At 44.9% G+C, this 13,490-nt stretch overlaps 1 protein-coding gene across 6 annotated transcripts in view; it reads right to left on the bottom strand.

Moving 5' to 3' along the window:
- PISD (phosphatidylserine decarboxylase) overlaps positions 32-13,490 on the bottom strand; it is a 24,239-nt gene continuing 10,780 nt past the window's right edge. For 2 of the 6 annotated variants that reach the window (XM_021413215.1, XM_021413216.1), the window contains 5 exons: positions 5,164-5,400; positions 4,898-5,036; positions 3,871-4,017; positions 3,092-3,252; positions 32-2,762 (listed from right to left, as the gene is read on the bottom strand). In XM_021413215.1, coding sequence (XP_021268890.1) covers positions 2,538-2,762; positions 3,092-3,252; positions 3,871-4,017; positions 4,898-5,036; positions 5,164-5,400 — 909 coding nt within the window. In that variant the 3' untranslated portion in view covers positions 32-2,537. Of the gene's footprint in view, positions 2,763-3,091; positions 3,253-3,870; positions 4,018-4,897; positions 5,037-5,163; positions 5,401-7,362; positions 7,529-9,584; positions 10,210-13,490 lie in introns of those variants that run through there. The other 4 variants (XM_021413218.1, XM_021413217.1, XM_021413219.1 and 1 more) reach the window with 4 other exon arrangements.

The following is a 13,490-nucleotide window of genomic DNA, read 5'->3' as shown; positions in this document are numbered from 1 at the left end:
TAGTTAAGGTTAATCTGACATTTCACAAAGATAAGCAACACGGATAAGACTCTTTATTTCAAAATGTTTGCAATTAAATGAGTTCATGTCAGTAAGTCATACACTTTGACATACAAAAATACCGTGCTACTGATACAGTTGAAGAATTCAATGGATTCTCCATGCAGGAGAAATTCACAGCATTATCAGTACCCTCTAGGAACTTTGCTTCCACTTCCAGGGTGATTGCTGACCCCTGCATAGCAAGTAACGTTTGTTAATTAGCTAGCTCTGTACAGCATTAAGACCTTCACAAAACCAGCCACTCGCACACAGACTTCTCTCCCTCTTCTTAAGACTTCTATTAAAGCAAACATAAGGTAGCCCATCTCCTACTGCCTAACAGTGACCTTCAGCTACTGCAGACGATGATGATGCTGAGTAGCAATAAATTAAAGCTTGACGTTGCTTTGGCTGTGGCTGGATGCCACCGACCCCAATGGAAAAGAGAGGAAGAGATTCAGTCATTTATCTCTCATCCACTGGAACAAAGGTGTTACTATTAACTTGACTTTGAAGTTGAGGCTAATCACAGCTGTAGCCCCTGGGGCTGTTGTTTGCTTTAGTATTTCTTTCAGTGGTTTAAAACAGCGCACATTTCTAGAACCTGTATATGGTAATATACTGCTGCAGGAGTAAACTTGCTAATGCCAAGAAGCTTAACGTGATAGGTGGCTGAGAGCCACTTCAAGCTTTCAAACTCCTCCCCCTGTAAAGTGAGGAAACACTGACTCTCAGAGCCAAATGAATTTTCTCCTGCTTGTCACCTGAACAGCCACCATCATCTTTTGAGTCACAGCTGGACTACATCGCTACACACAGTTTACCATCCCTTCTTTCCTGATGACAAGCTAAGCATACAGGACTTGGCAAACTGGACGTGTACAATAAAATTATATTCTGATTTCTGCAGTGCATACAAAAAAGGTAAGTATTTCTTAAGGAAATCACAGCTGGTCAAAGCCTACTAGCTTCTTGAAGTAGCAGAAAAAAAAACACCCAAGGCTCAAGCAAGAAAGTAGTATGAGAAATCTTTTTAGAGATCAAAAAGGCAAGTTTCATAAGCATGTCCATTCCGGCAAGCTCAGGGCAGCAAAGACAGTTCTCAGTGTTAGCGTGTCTGGACTTGGAAGAGTTTAATCTCTAAAACCAATCAATATATTGCTTTAAAATGGAATTTCTCTTCTTCACTTTGGCACAGTTTCTGTCAGGGCTTTTGGTGCCATGCTCAGCAGATCCAAGGTGTGAGGTTGTTGACTCTTCTTGACATGAAGTTACAACAAGATTCTTAAGTTTCACTGTAAGATGAAGTTTCAGTGTAAAGCATTCGGGCCCCAGCCCATTCTTATCATTAAGTATGAGGGCAGAAATCAGAGCAGGTGTGGCTTTTTATGTTTCAGCTAAGATGAAATAGTTGCCAGTCCATTATAGGACAGCCAGGTTGGCAGCTGGGAGGCCAAAGATTGCTTCAAAGATCTGCCACATTTTAACACACTGTCAGTGCATAGGGCATTTAACTCCATGCAGTAAAATTTGGTCCTGAAGTATCTGAAACTGCTCTGTAAAGAGAGGAACTAATTCTTCAAGAATTTAATGACAAAGCAACAGCGAAGAAACATAGAATCACAGGAGAAACATCTGTCTTCCAACTCTTAATTCAAGAAGTGAACTCTCTCTTATACAAACAAAATCCTTAAGGCCTGGAATAGCAAAATAAAACCAGGGAGTAGAAATAGGACATATGGATCTGTCTGCTAATATTTAAAAAAATAAAATCCCAAGATGACTAGTTTCATCGTATGGAATGTAGACACAGTGTTTCTAGCTTTAAAATACAGTGCAAAGTCCATTTCTAAAGGGACATTGTCAGGTAAAAGAATTGAAAGTTGTCTAACATTGGAAAATAAATTGGGTGTGTAACTTACTGTACAGATACTCTCTGTGCATTTTGCTTAGTTTGGAGTTTGAAGCCACACTTGTGCATTTTATATAAGAACTTCAGACGAGTATTTTAGAATAAAGATGAGAACACATCTGTTATTCAAGGTCTGAAAAAGATAACTCCTATCTAAGGTACAAGGTCTGACTCAACTTGTCAACATCCCTTTAAATACAGCTAATCTCTGCTTCCACCCCTACCCATTGCTCCTGCAGTCAAGGAAGGCTTAAAAGGAATTTATAAGCTCTATGAACATAATTATCCTGTGGCACATTGAGGGGGAGAACACAAAAGACTACAGGCACAGGGTAGGACAGAAACTTCCATAGTCAATATCTTTAAAGGCAACTGTACCTGAAACATATATGTTCATTCTTCTCTTTCTGCGTTTCAGCAGCAGTATGTAAATACAGGCCAAATACTTTAAAAGTGAACACAGAAATGACATCTTCTGTTTTCCTCACCCAGGTCCTGCTGAGTGATACATGCTTGTCAAGTGAAACACTCCACGGTGTGTTAAGAGTGCTTTGTATATAAAGCCTTCTTGCTGTGTGAGTTTCTAGAGAGAGCCCAGTGCTTCTCCAAAACGGATTTTCTGTCCGGCTTTAAGGTGGAATTTGAAGTCCTTGGGTGCCTCAAAGATTAGTACAATAGTTGAGCCTAAGTTAAATTCCCCTAAATGTTCTCCCTTCCTCATGGGGATTCCCTCCTTGTTGTTGTTGGATATGAAGCTAAAGTCATTGTAGGAACCTTTTGAGTAACGTGGACTGTTGGTATGCAAGTCCTGTAAAGAGAAGGAAGAAACTGTTATTCTAGAGTTTCAATACTCAATATTCATCAGTATAGCTGTTGCCTTTGGGTATCAAGGCATTTTCAATGCAGGACCTTACCACTCAAAAATGCAACAGGAATATTAAGAGATAAAAGTCTATACGGCAGGTGGCTCTCTATAAATCAGTCTTAGAGCCTATGAACAGTCAGCACAAAACATCAGCAGAGTAAAGCATCTTAATTTCAGGCTAATAGAATTCTGATTTTTTATTGTTCTTCCACTATGCTTTACAAACCTCAGCACTCAAAACCAGAAAGCTGCCTGTAAGCAATCTTACTCACCTGGTCAAAGTAGATGCGGATAGAGCCCACATTTGTTGCTCCTACAGCTGTTAAAGAGAAAAAGCCATGTTTCCAGTCACCTGTAAGGACAACCCGTTCATTGTGGCAGAACAGTTCCTTGATCCAGCGAGCGACTCCAGGATTCACAGACATCAAAGAGCCTGCAACAGCGAGAAAATATTCAAGCTCAACTGTTTGTCTCATAACAGTACTGTAATAGTGTCTGAACGGTGTTTTCTGTGCAACCATAGCTGGTCCAGTAAGCAACTGTCACGTATTTGTAGGAAGAGAGACAAATGCAGACATAGCAATTAAAAACCAAGGCTGTAGTAACACCAGAAGTGTCACAGAAAGATCAACACTGCTCAGGAGGGACTCATATTACAGTTTTCCCAGCAGAGTCACAGGGAAACCAAAGACCACTCTCATCCTTCATTGAAGACTTGAATGCAATCCGGAGCACCACTGACTGTTTTCCCTGTTACAGAGGAAAAGGACTAAATGTTCATTTCCTGGGAAAGAACAGGATCAGACTGGATCAACAATTACTTCCAAGAATTAGGAAAGCCTGACTACAATATTACTGCTTTTACCATTCACGCGTGATTAATTCTGGTGAAGTATGCTACCTTAGAATTCATAACCATGTGTGACAGCACCATGCTCCCATTATCTAACATGTACAACTGCTCCACTGGCACATCTCATCCAGCAGTGGCCTGTAGCAGTGCCTCCATCCATAGGCGCTCTGCACTAATTTTCTAGAAAAAGAAACCTACCTGGAAAATGACGGCGGTGTGACACTCTCCAGTCAGTGGGTGAGTGGAAGCAGTGATAATCCCCTGGTGCAAGGTAGATTACACAGTGGTAGAGCTCATTCCCTTCCTTTGTGACTAGTTGTTGCTGAAATGAGTTGCCAGGTGGGGCTGCATAGAAAGAAAGGAGTTAAAGGTACTCTTCATGCCATCATGTACTGTAGCTGAGCAGTCTGTATTAGAAACAGTGGTAATAGCAGAGGGCTAAACGCAGCCTGCATGTGTTGATAAGACTAGAAATAGGCCCAAGAATCCAAAATTTCAATGTATCCTTTTCCCTTTACAAAATGAGATTAGATCCTGTGCCATTTTAAACATTTTGGAAATTCATCAGTTTCTGTTGCGCTGCTTAGGGAAGATAAACTCCAAAACCTAAATCCACTGAGACACAGATGTTTTCCTAAAGCCACCCTCTGAAGTAACAGAATTTGTGAAGAGGTCTTAAGTTTAAAGTTCTCTGTTGGGATCCTGTTGAAAATAAGCCTGCTGTTTGCAGAACTTGGTCTCTCCAGTCCCCTCTCCAGTTTAGCAAAATGTGCTGCTCTTATCAAAACTGAAGGCCTTGAAGACACTGCTCAAGGTGCAGCGCAAGGGGTGACAGCACATATCAGCAGAGGTATAGCATTAGGGAGCAGCCTGCTCCCAATCTTTGCTAACCAGGTGCTCAGACACACCATCTGTCAGCAGGAATGCTACTTTGCTGTTATAGTGGCAGACCTTGGAGTCACTTGTAATTGTTAATACAACCACATAAAATGGAACCAAGCAATTAAACTGGGCGAATTAGAACGAGTCAAACAGTGCAAGCTATTGATGTGAAAGAAGGACTACAACAGTGACAAGTTTATCCCCCAACATTGTAACAAATATCAGAACTGTGTTGTTTTTTTTTTTCCTGGAAACATGAGGGGGAACGGAAAAGTATTTTCTCTTGATGTCTAGGAACACTTAGAATGGGCAGAGCACAACAGGTGCGAGGGTCAAAACTTACCCTCACTAAAATGCAAGTCCTCTGCGCTGATGCGAGGTCCCAGGAAAGATTCCAGAGAATAAGTCACCCCTTTTACTTGCTCCACTTCACAGTTCTTTACTTGTCCAAAGTTAAGGATCTTTCCATCAGAGGGACTAATCTACAGCACAGATGAAAAAAAAAAAAAGGAAACGCAGTGGGAATTCATGCTTTCCTCATCCTTCCATCCACCACAGCAAGCAGACAAGTTTCTCCATGGGGGGACATTTGCATTTCCCTTTACTCACCACACTGTGCACACAGCAAACTGGCCGTGCTTGTGGTTTCAGCTTCCTGCGAAAGAATTCGCTGAGGTTTCTATAGTGATGCAGATCTTCAACAGCTGCCTCCTTCATGTTCACACCGAACGTCCAGATGTACAGGCTATAAACAGGCTTCCGGAGCCACGTGGGCAGCTCCACCTGGTTCAGACGACCCCAGGCTCGCGAGAGCAGTCGAGTTGGTACCGATTTGTACAGAGCAACCTGAAGGAAGAATTAATTACACCACGCCACTCAGTTCTTCCCATAAAGAGAAAAGAATCAAGCTGTTCCTGCTAACAACTCCCTTGGCACAAATGAAGTAGCCTTTAAGCAGAGAAAAAAGTAAACACTGCGCTTAGATCCTCATGCCCTCCATTCTGATGACAGCAAATGAGAGATAGGATGAAATTTACTATAAGCTGATACTAAAGCCAGAAACCTTACTCCCTTGCAGGCTAACATTTCAGAATCAAGTTACTGGAAACTGCCCCACGTGAGGCTCACAAGAACAGAAAAGGTATTTCACACGTGGTAGTGGAATACTTCTCATATGGGCTTAACATTAACCATAAATTACTCTTTGTGAACAACCAAATGAAAATCGACAGAAAAATAATGCATCTACTAATGACAGTATGTTCTGCATTCCAGTGTCTCTGATAATACGCGTACAGCTGAAGAAATATACCTGTGTCAGTGCACCTAAACTGGTACAAACTGATGCCAGCCTTACTCCTTCTCCCACAACAATGAAGTTGATAACTGCAAAAGTAAAGGGCCTGTATTTCTGTAGAAATACGCTTACCCTTGGGCTTACACCAAAGCATGCATTTTAATAGTACGAAAAACCAAATGAAACAACGCTGGTAAGAAGTATACTATGGATGTAGTGGGACAGATGACAGCATACTCCTGTCGGTAATTCCAGCTTCTGAGGTCTGAGTAACCTACAGTCAGCCAGAAAACGTGTGTGTGTGTGTGACCATGTAGGAGGCAACAGAGAGAATGAGCCCTCTGAGGCCAGTTTTGCAAAAGAAGTAGTTATCTGCTGAATCTGGAGCAGTTTTTCAAACAGTGTAACTCAGCTATATTTCACTCCCAAGATTTTTTTAGTTATTTTTAAATTGTCTTTGGTTTGTTTTTTCCTTAGCAAGACTCATCATTTATTCTCAATCATATCCTTCACTACCAGGTCTCGCACAATATGACAATAAACACGAACAAGCACACGCTGGCTGAGAGCTTGTCCATCCTATCAAACACAGTGAAATAAGATTTGACTCAGAAATCACCATTCTGCACATGAAAATAGTGACATTTCAGCAATAAACAACCAACTTAATCTTGCTTCAAATAAAAACTTCTAAATCAACAGTGCTCTAGCTGAGCTAATGAAGAAAAAAATGCTTTGCCACTCTGACATGCCTTATACAGTGTTAATTTCTAACATCACTTTTGCTCAGTTTCCCACCAACACTGAGAGCATACAGGTGCAACTGTAAAGTCACAGAAATTGTCACTGGTATTTCCTATAATCCTTCTTTTCCAAAGCATCTGGTTTTCAAGCTGATGGGATGAAACCAAACAGCTATGGAAAGGAAACAGGAGAACTGCAATTCTGTCACAGTTTTCAGTCAAAACACGAATGTGGTTGTTGCATTCTGCAACTGCATTACAGATGTAGAGAATACCCATGTGCAGGGCTTCCTACAGACTACTCTCAACAGTGTCAGAGCAGAGATCTGCATTAGTGTATTATTTGGAAGGGCTGAATTACAAATATGAAAAAAAGTAATTGAAAAACAAACCCTCTCTATACAAAAAAGCAGGAGTCCATTTCAGCGTGGCCAGGAAAGGGAACTGGATGAGCAACGTGCTCTGCCTATCCTTGCCCTCATACTTTGAGGTGACTGAATTCAGAAGTTTGTGTTGATTTTTGTGGGTAGACCATGATCATGAGAGGACAAAAATTCTCTGCTACTGAAAAAGGACTCATCTGTGAAGCAATTAGTCACGACAATTCTGAACAGTAAAATTAAAGGGATGGATTGCATCTCTCTGATTGCACGCTAGTGATGCTCAGCCTGTTCTAATATTAAGGACCTTTCCACCCAGCTGCTGCCAGCTCCCTTCAGCACCACACAGCTAACAGACATGAAGCACAAGAGACCTGCTCGCACTTACCCTGCTCACAGGCCTCCATCCCACTCTGGTCAAGGGCTTAAGAGCACCGAAAGGCAGAAGGTAATAGAGAATAGTCAGAGGCCAAGAACGGAGTTTCAGAGCAGGCCTAGACATACAGCTTAGCTGGCCCAACCTTCGCCTCAGGGCCAGCTGGGGAAATTGCAACCTGAAAGATTACATACACAACATCAGAGGGTCAGCCATGTCAGCATCAGAACCCCCAGCTTCTGGTAGCTGGGGGTGATTTATTCCTACTCATCTTTACTTAAAGATCCATTCTGCAAGTCTTTACTCCTTCATTTTGGCAAGTTCTTCCCAAAATAGGGGACCGATAAAATATCCTTCATCCAAGTAACAACATAATACGATAGTTTACAATGCAAGTAACAGAGAGCAAAGATCCTTCTTCCAAATATCCAAAGATTACACCCCAGAAAATGCTGCTCCTGATTGCTCCAGCTCTAGGACAGGCAAAGTGGACAGCAATGGTCTGAAAGCTAGGACCCTGCGATACTGGGACTTCAATCCCAGCACTGTACAGAGGAGCAGCAATGAGGAAAGAGCAGAAACTAATTAAAGAAATCCTTGCAATCTAAGAAACCGAGGTCTCTCAGACAGCTCGTGTTGAAGGAGTCTTGACTAGATTGTGTCTTAAATGGGACACTGGAGTCAACTGTACACAGACCTGCTGGTTGTTAACTGACTCGAGGAAACAAGCGTTTGATAAACAACAGGAATGGTACCCCTGAGTTAGTTAATACAATGCTCAAATAAGTGACTCCAGAAGACGTCACTCCAGGTCTTAAATATTAACTGGGTACCCTTAGTGCTGAACAGAGAACACATGAAACAAAGCTGATATTGCTAGTGCTGCAAGATAACGCAGTCTCTGTAGACCAATCCCTCCTTTGCCTCATTACCAACTGCACCAGTGACTTTTCATATACTGGATTTTCTAACTGAAAGCAAACTCATTTTGCACAAGTAGCTGTAGGCAGAATTTGAACGTGCAACTCTCCATGGGAAAAGCCGCTCCTCTAATTAGCAGAGGGCATCGTGTACCTCAGTTCAGACCCTTGTGGCAGGAGGTTGAGATGAGAGGCCCATAAGGTCCCTGTTTATTCTTTGGCTTTGCTCATGAAGAAGCTTTTAACTAAGCCATTTCTGACATTGTCCAGGTCGCATTACCAAATGGAAGCCTGGCTACCTGAAGGCAAAATATTCAAGTCTTCTGGGCACTGCCTTAAGTCCTAGCTGGGAGCGTTCTCCCCACTCTGCTGCAGACGGAATGCCTGCAACCAGAACGCAGCTATGTGCGCACAGACTGGAAGGGTACGCTCTGGTTGCTCTGAACAGCTCTCCTTTACACTGGACTATACGACATGAAGCATGAACTACTTATTTTCAAGGTGGAAAGAAGCTGGGAATCTAAAAAGGAAATTTTCCTCCCAACATGTTATTTTCAAAACTTGGGTCAGAATTAAAATATCACATAAGCAGGTGACATCTGTCACCACTTTGTGCAAGATGGTGCTTTTGGCTCCGGGATCCTCTCTGCAGTGAATACAACTTTCCTCCAAAAAAATTAATACATAAAAACTCAGAGAATTATCTGTGCATCACAATGCAAGGAAAACAAGATAACAGCCAACACCTAAGGAGATGAAGTGCTGTCTCAGCAGGCGTAAAGCTGCTTTCTCAGCGGGAGGTGGGACTGACTCAACATGGGAATAGGAATGGGCACTCCATGTCCTCCCTCCCACTCATCACCTGCCAGCCTGCAGTCTGCTTGAGGATCGGTGCCAGGCTCTCAGCATCGTGCCAGGGTCCCGCTCCCCAGGGTCCCGCTCCCCTGCCATGCTCCCCCCTCCACTGCAGTTGCTGGCGGACCAATCCCATCTGAGCTGCATCCTGGCAGCGCGCTCCAGAGCCCTGGGGCTCCCCGCTACTTGGCCTGGTTTCAGAGCAGTCCCTGGCTAATCTTCCTATTCTCCTTGTGATGGAGAACAAGAGAAAGGAAAGAAACCCTCTTCATTCCCCTTGTCATATAACAGCATGCCCTTCTCTGTCAATTCAACGCGTAAGGAGCTTTATAGTAATTAGGCCAAACAAAAGCTTTGCAGATGGCTGTCGCTCCTCCTGCCCACAAACCCTCCCATCCTCCCTCCCTTGTTTCTTTCTTCAGACACTATTCCTGCAAAGCAGAAAACACCACACAGTACCTGAAACGAGCTCTCCTATTTGGCGTCCCGCCGGCAGAGCCAGCCGGGCCCGGGCTCTCCAGTTGCGGGTGCTGGTCCCCGGCACAGCTGCTGCTGCCGCCGTTCCCTGAACGCAGCCTCCGGACATGAATTTTAACTTTATGGAGGTTGTAGCAAGAGGGTGGAGGGTTAGATAAAGCTTTACAGCATCTCACCATTTCCCTGTGTGCAGATTGGGTCCCTGCAGGGCGTTTGACTGACACATTGTCAGGGTGACGGCTGGATGCAAGGCTCAGTCTTTTTTCCTCTACCTCTCCTTTCTTTGCTTGCTCCGGCACAGGAGGGAGGACACGACGTCACGGTTTCTAATTCTCCTGCTGGCTTGTCTCTGGATTCCCCCTCTGTTTCCCACTTGAATTTCTGCTACGAGGGTTGCAGCTATTGCAAACAAACAGGCATCGTGTCAAATTTCAACATCCCACTACAAAGACGACTCTGCACAAGATAAAAACAAGCTCTCCGTAGAAGCAGTCCTTGCTTCTCCCTCCTCCTGGCCGCCATGGAAGCTCAGTTCTCCAAGGAACACGCTGCAGTCCCAGGCTGCTGGGCACCGAGGCTCTGTGAGAGCAGCTCGCTGGCCTTGTGCTGCCAGCCCCAGCGCCGGCCTGAATACGAGGCTGGGAGGAGCAGTGGGGCGGAGAAAAGGAGGAGATAATTCCCAGCTTCAATTCTGCAGTGCAGCAGCTGCAGCTAACGCAGATCTGGACTACTGGGCACCAAAAATCCCTCCCTGCTCCTAACGGCCAGCTTGAGAAGAAGGAGAGGAAAGGAAGACCTTTCCCTTTCACAAACTCTCACCAGATGCCAGCATCCATCTCCTGAAATCCCTTTCCATCTCAGAAGACACCCAGGCAGCAGGTAAAGGGCATTATTCTACAAATAACCGAATACTTTAAATAAACCAGCTTTAGGGTCAGCTTGTGAATGAGTTATAAAGGTGTTAACATGTTTTTTATGTGGCTCTCAACACTGCCACAGCTTTATGTCCAATAGAACTCAAATGTAAAACACGGGTAAAGAAAATTGTTTTTTTCTTGGCTGGTTGCTGGTGATGCTTTTTTGTTTGTTTATTTTAGTGACAAAAGGCTGCAGTATTTCTATCTCTGAACTATGAGCAAATACAGACAGAAGTTTCCCTCTTCGACCCTGCAGACTGTGTCTCAAACCCAGATTTCCTGCCTCCCCTGTTGTCTGGATTTGGGTTGCTAAGGCAGAATGAAACTGAAAGGGGAAGTGCGGTAGGTACGTCTCACCTCACTGTTAAATCAAGTACCCAGAACAGTTTAGGGACTAACGCTACCGCAGTTATCCATTTCTCTTATTTTTTCTGTTAAAGTCTGGGATAAATACGTGTCTCCATGAAATCTGTGTGTCTTGCAGAGTAGATAAAAAGAACACTGGTGGTGAGGTAAGGGAAAGGGCTGCATTTCATTTGAGATAAGCCAGGAGAAGTGGGAGGGCCAGCATGAAAATCTAGAACTAGCTAAAGACATCCTGCTCAGGCCTTGAAAGGAAAATATTCCAACAAGAATTATGTATTATGATTGGCCTTCAACTCCAAATATTTTGGATATTCCCTAGAAACACCCCTGGAGTGCTTGCATGAAGACAATTTTTTTCAAGAAGAAAATGGTGACATGATATCCTGTGTCACAGGAAGTTCCAAGCCCTGTGTTTATTGTTGTTCAAGTAGAATGTTAACAACTGCACTAAAAGGAAAAAAAAGTACCCCAAATGCTACCGAAATTCAAAGAAGCGCAACAAGGAGCACAGGAGAGTTATTTTTCTTAACTTGCCAGCAATGCTGGAAGTAGCCAACATTAAAAAATAGATTTTACATAGAAAAATGTGAAATTGACACCACTTTTAAAAGGCGCTTCGGAGTAGATGAAAACCACTCTCACACTGGGCATGCATCTTCACAAAACCGAAGCAGTTTATTTGGCAGTGACAGCATTTGCAGCTGCCCCAGGCCAGGCTGGCACCCTGCCCCTACCTCTCTACCTACACATGGCTCCTCTAGGATGAGGGAGGTCCAGCCATGAGCTCTTTCAAAAAAAAGCTCAGTTTCATACCCCAGATGTTTTCAAGGAATTGTATTCCAGACTGAGCAAGCCTGACCCCATGAAAGCATGGAGCAAGCTCATCTGCTCCCTGAAAACGAATGGACGCTGAAATGTTCTGCTGCTCAGTGCAATGGGGAATACCACCCTTCAGTTTAATTTTTTTTAAGTGTGGTCCAAGAGAGATTCCTCTCCAGGAATGGCCAGTTATTGGCATTATGAGGCTTTTCCTCCCTTACTCAAAAAAAAATCAGTCCAGATGAGCATGACAACCTATGTTTCTCTTAAGTTCTGTTCTGCTGACCTCATTACATTCACCAAGATGCAAACACCTGAGTCTGTTTAAGTGCTGTCATACATGGCAAGCTGCCATTCCTGCGGCTGCCCCACAAGCAATTCACAGCTCCAACGAAAAATCCACCCTGGGTTTCCCTCCATTGTTTGAGCAACCTGCTCTAGTGGGGAGAGTCCTTGCCCACAGCAGGGGAGTTGGAACAAGGTTCTCTCTAAGATCCCTTTCAACCCAAACCATGCTATGATGCCACAGGGAAAGGAACAAGAGCTGGTGGAGGAACACACAGAGGAAATTCCCAAATGGCTGTTCTTGCTGGGATCCGGGCAGTGCCACCAGCCCCACGCTGTTAGCTCAGACAAGAACCTTACAGCTGTTGGTTTGTAGGAGCGTGGAGATCTGTACCAAACCCTCCCACCCGCCTGAGCCCACCCAGAATTCAATTTAAGTAGATAAAAGAAGCGGTGGCCATACGGTATAAATCTAACAGTGCTGAAGGCTAATTCTAAACAAAGCTACCATTGTATTAGGTATCAGAAGAATAAATACTTAACCAGGGGCTTCCCAGAGCCAGAAGGCCTTGAACTGAACATTAATGAGGACAGCTTGTGACAGACAACCTGGGAAGAAAACCCTGGGTTCATGCATCCTTTGCTGAACTACCTTCGATGTACAGCTAAGATTCACACCCGCAGGTCGAGAGCAGCCCTGCCCGGGTGAAGACCCCTCCCATGAGCAGGCGTAGCAGTGGAAGTCAGGTCAGCACTATTGTAACGGTACAAACACTACCGACCGACTGCTGAGACTGCACCGGGGCGTTACTAACTCTGTAAGCGCTGTGCGGAAGGATGGTCCCGTGCGTGCGATCGATCCGTGGGAAAGCACCGCGCAGCCGGGCTTGTGCAATCCTGCCAAAAATAAGCAGTGCTTCTTCCGAGCAGGTAATGATTGACTCAGTGCACGCGGGGGACGAATCCGCTTTTTGGAGAACAATAGCGAGCTGTTATCTGCCGGCTTCTATCAGCTCGAAGGAGCCTCCCACCCAGTGGCGCCACTGAAACGTCTTCAACCGCTGCCCGGGGCCTTAACCCCCCACGCCGCCCTGCGCTTGCAACAAGCCCAACGCGTACCCGTCCTTCAGACCCACGACTCGGTTTTAAATCGTAAGCGCGAATCCTTCGCCTTGGAACGCGCCGCTCGGACGCCTCGCGGCCTCCGCTCTCGCTTTCTCCGTTCGGAAGCAGAACTCCCGTTTAAAGAACGCCCCGTCCGCGTCCAAACGCCGGAGCGCGGAGCTCCTCCCAGCGCCGCCCAACCGGCAGCGCGGCGCGGGCACGTGGCCGCCGGGAAGCGCCGGGTGCTGCTGTGCCCGCCGGGTGCTCCTCCAGCTCCTTCACACTAAGAGCCCTCCGGGTTTTGTTCGTTTGTTTGGGGGGGAGGAGCGGTATTTTAAGCCCGCCGTAAAGGTAGGGGTTTTGTTGGATTTTTTAAATGTAAACCTGTAACATTCCC

The sequence above is a fragment of the Numida meleagris genome, chromosome 14, assembly GCF_002078875.1.
Source record: "Numida meleagris isolate 19003 breed g44 Domestic line chromosome 14, NumMel1.0, whole genome shotgun sequence".
NCBI lineage: Eukaryota > Metazoa > Chordata > Aves > Galliformes > Numididae > Numida > Numida meleagris.
The sequence above is the reverse complement of the archived record's forward strand: the minus strand, read 5'-3'. Positions and strand labels throughout refer to the sequence as shown.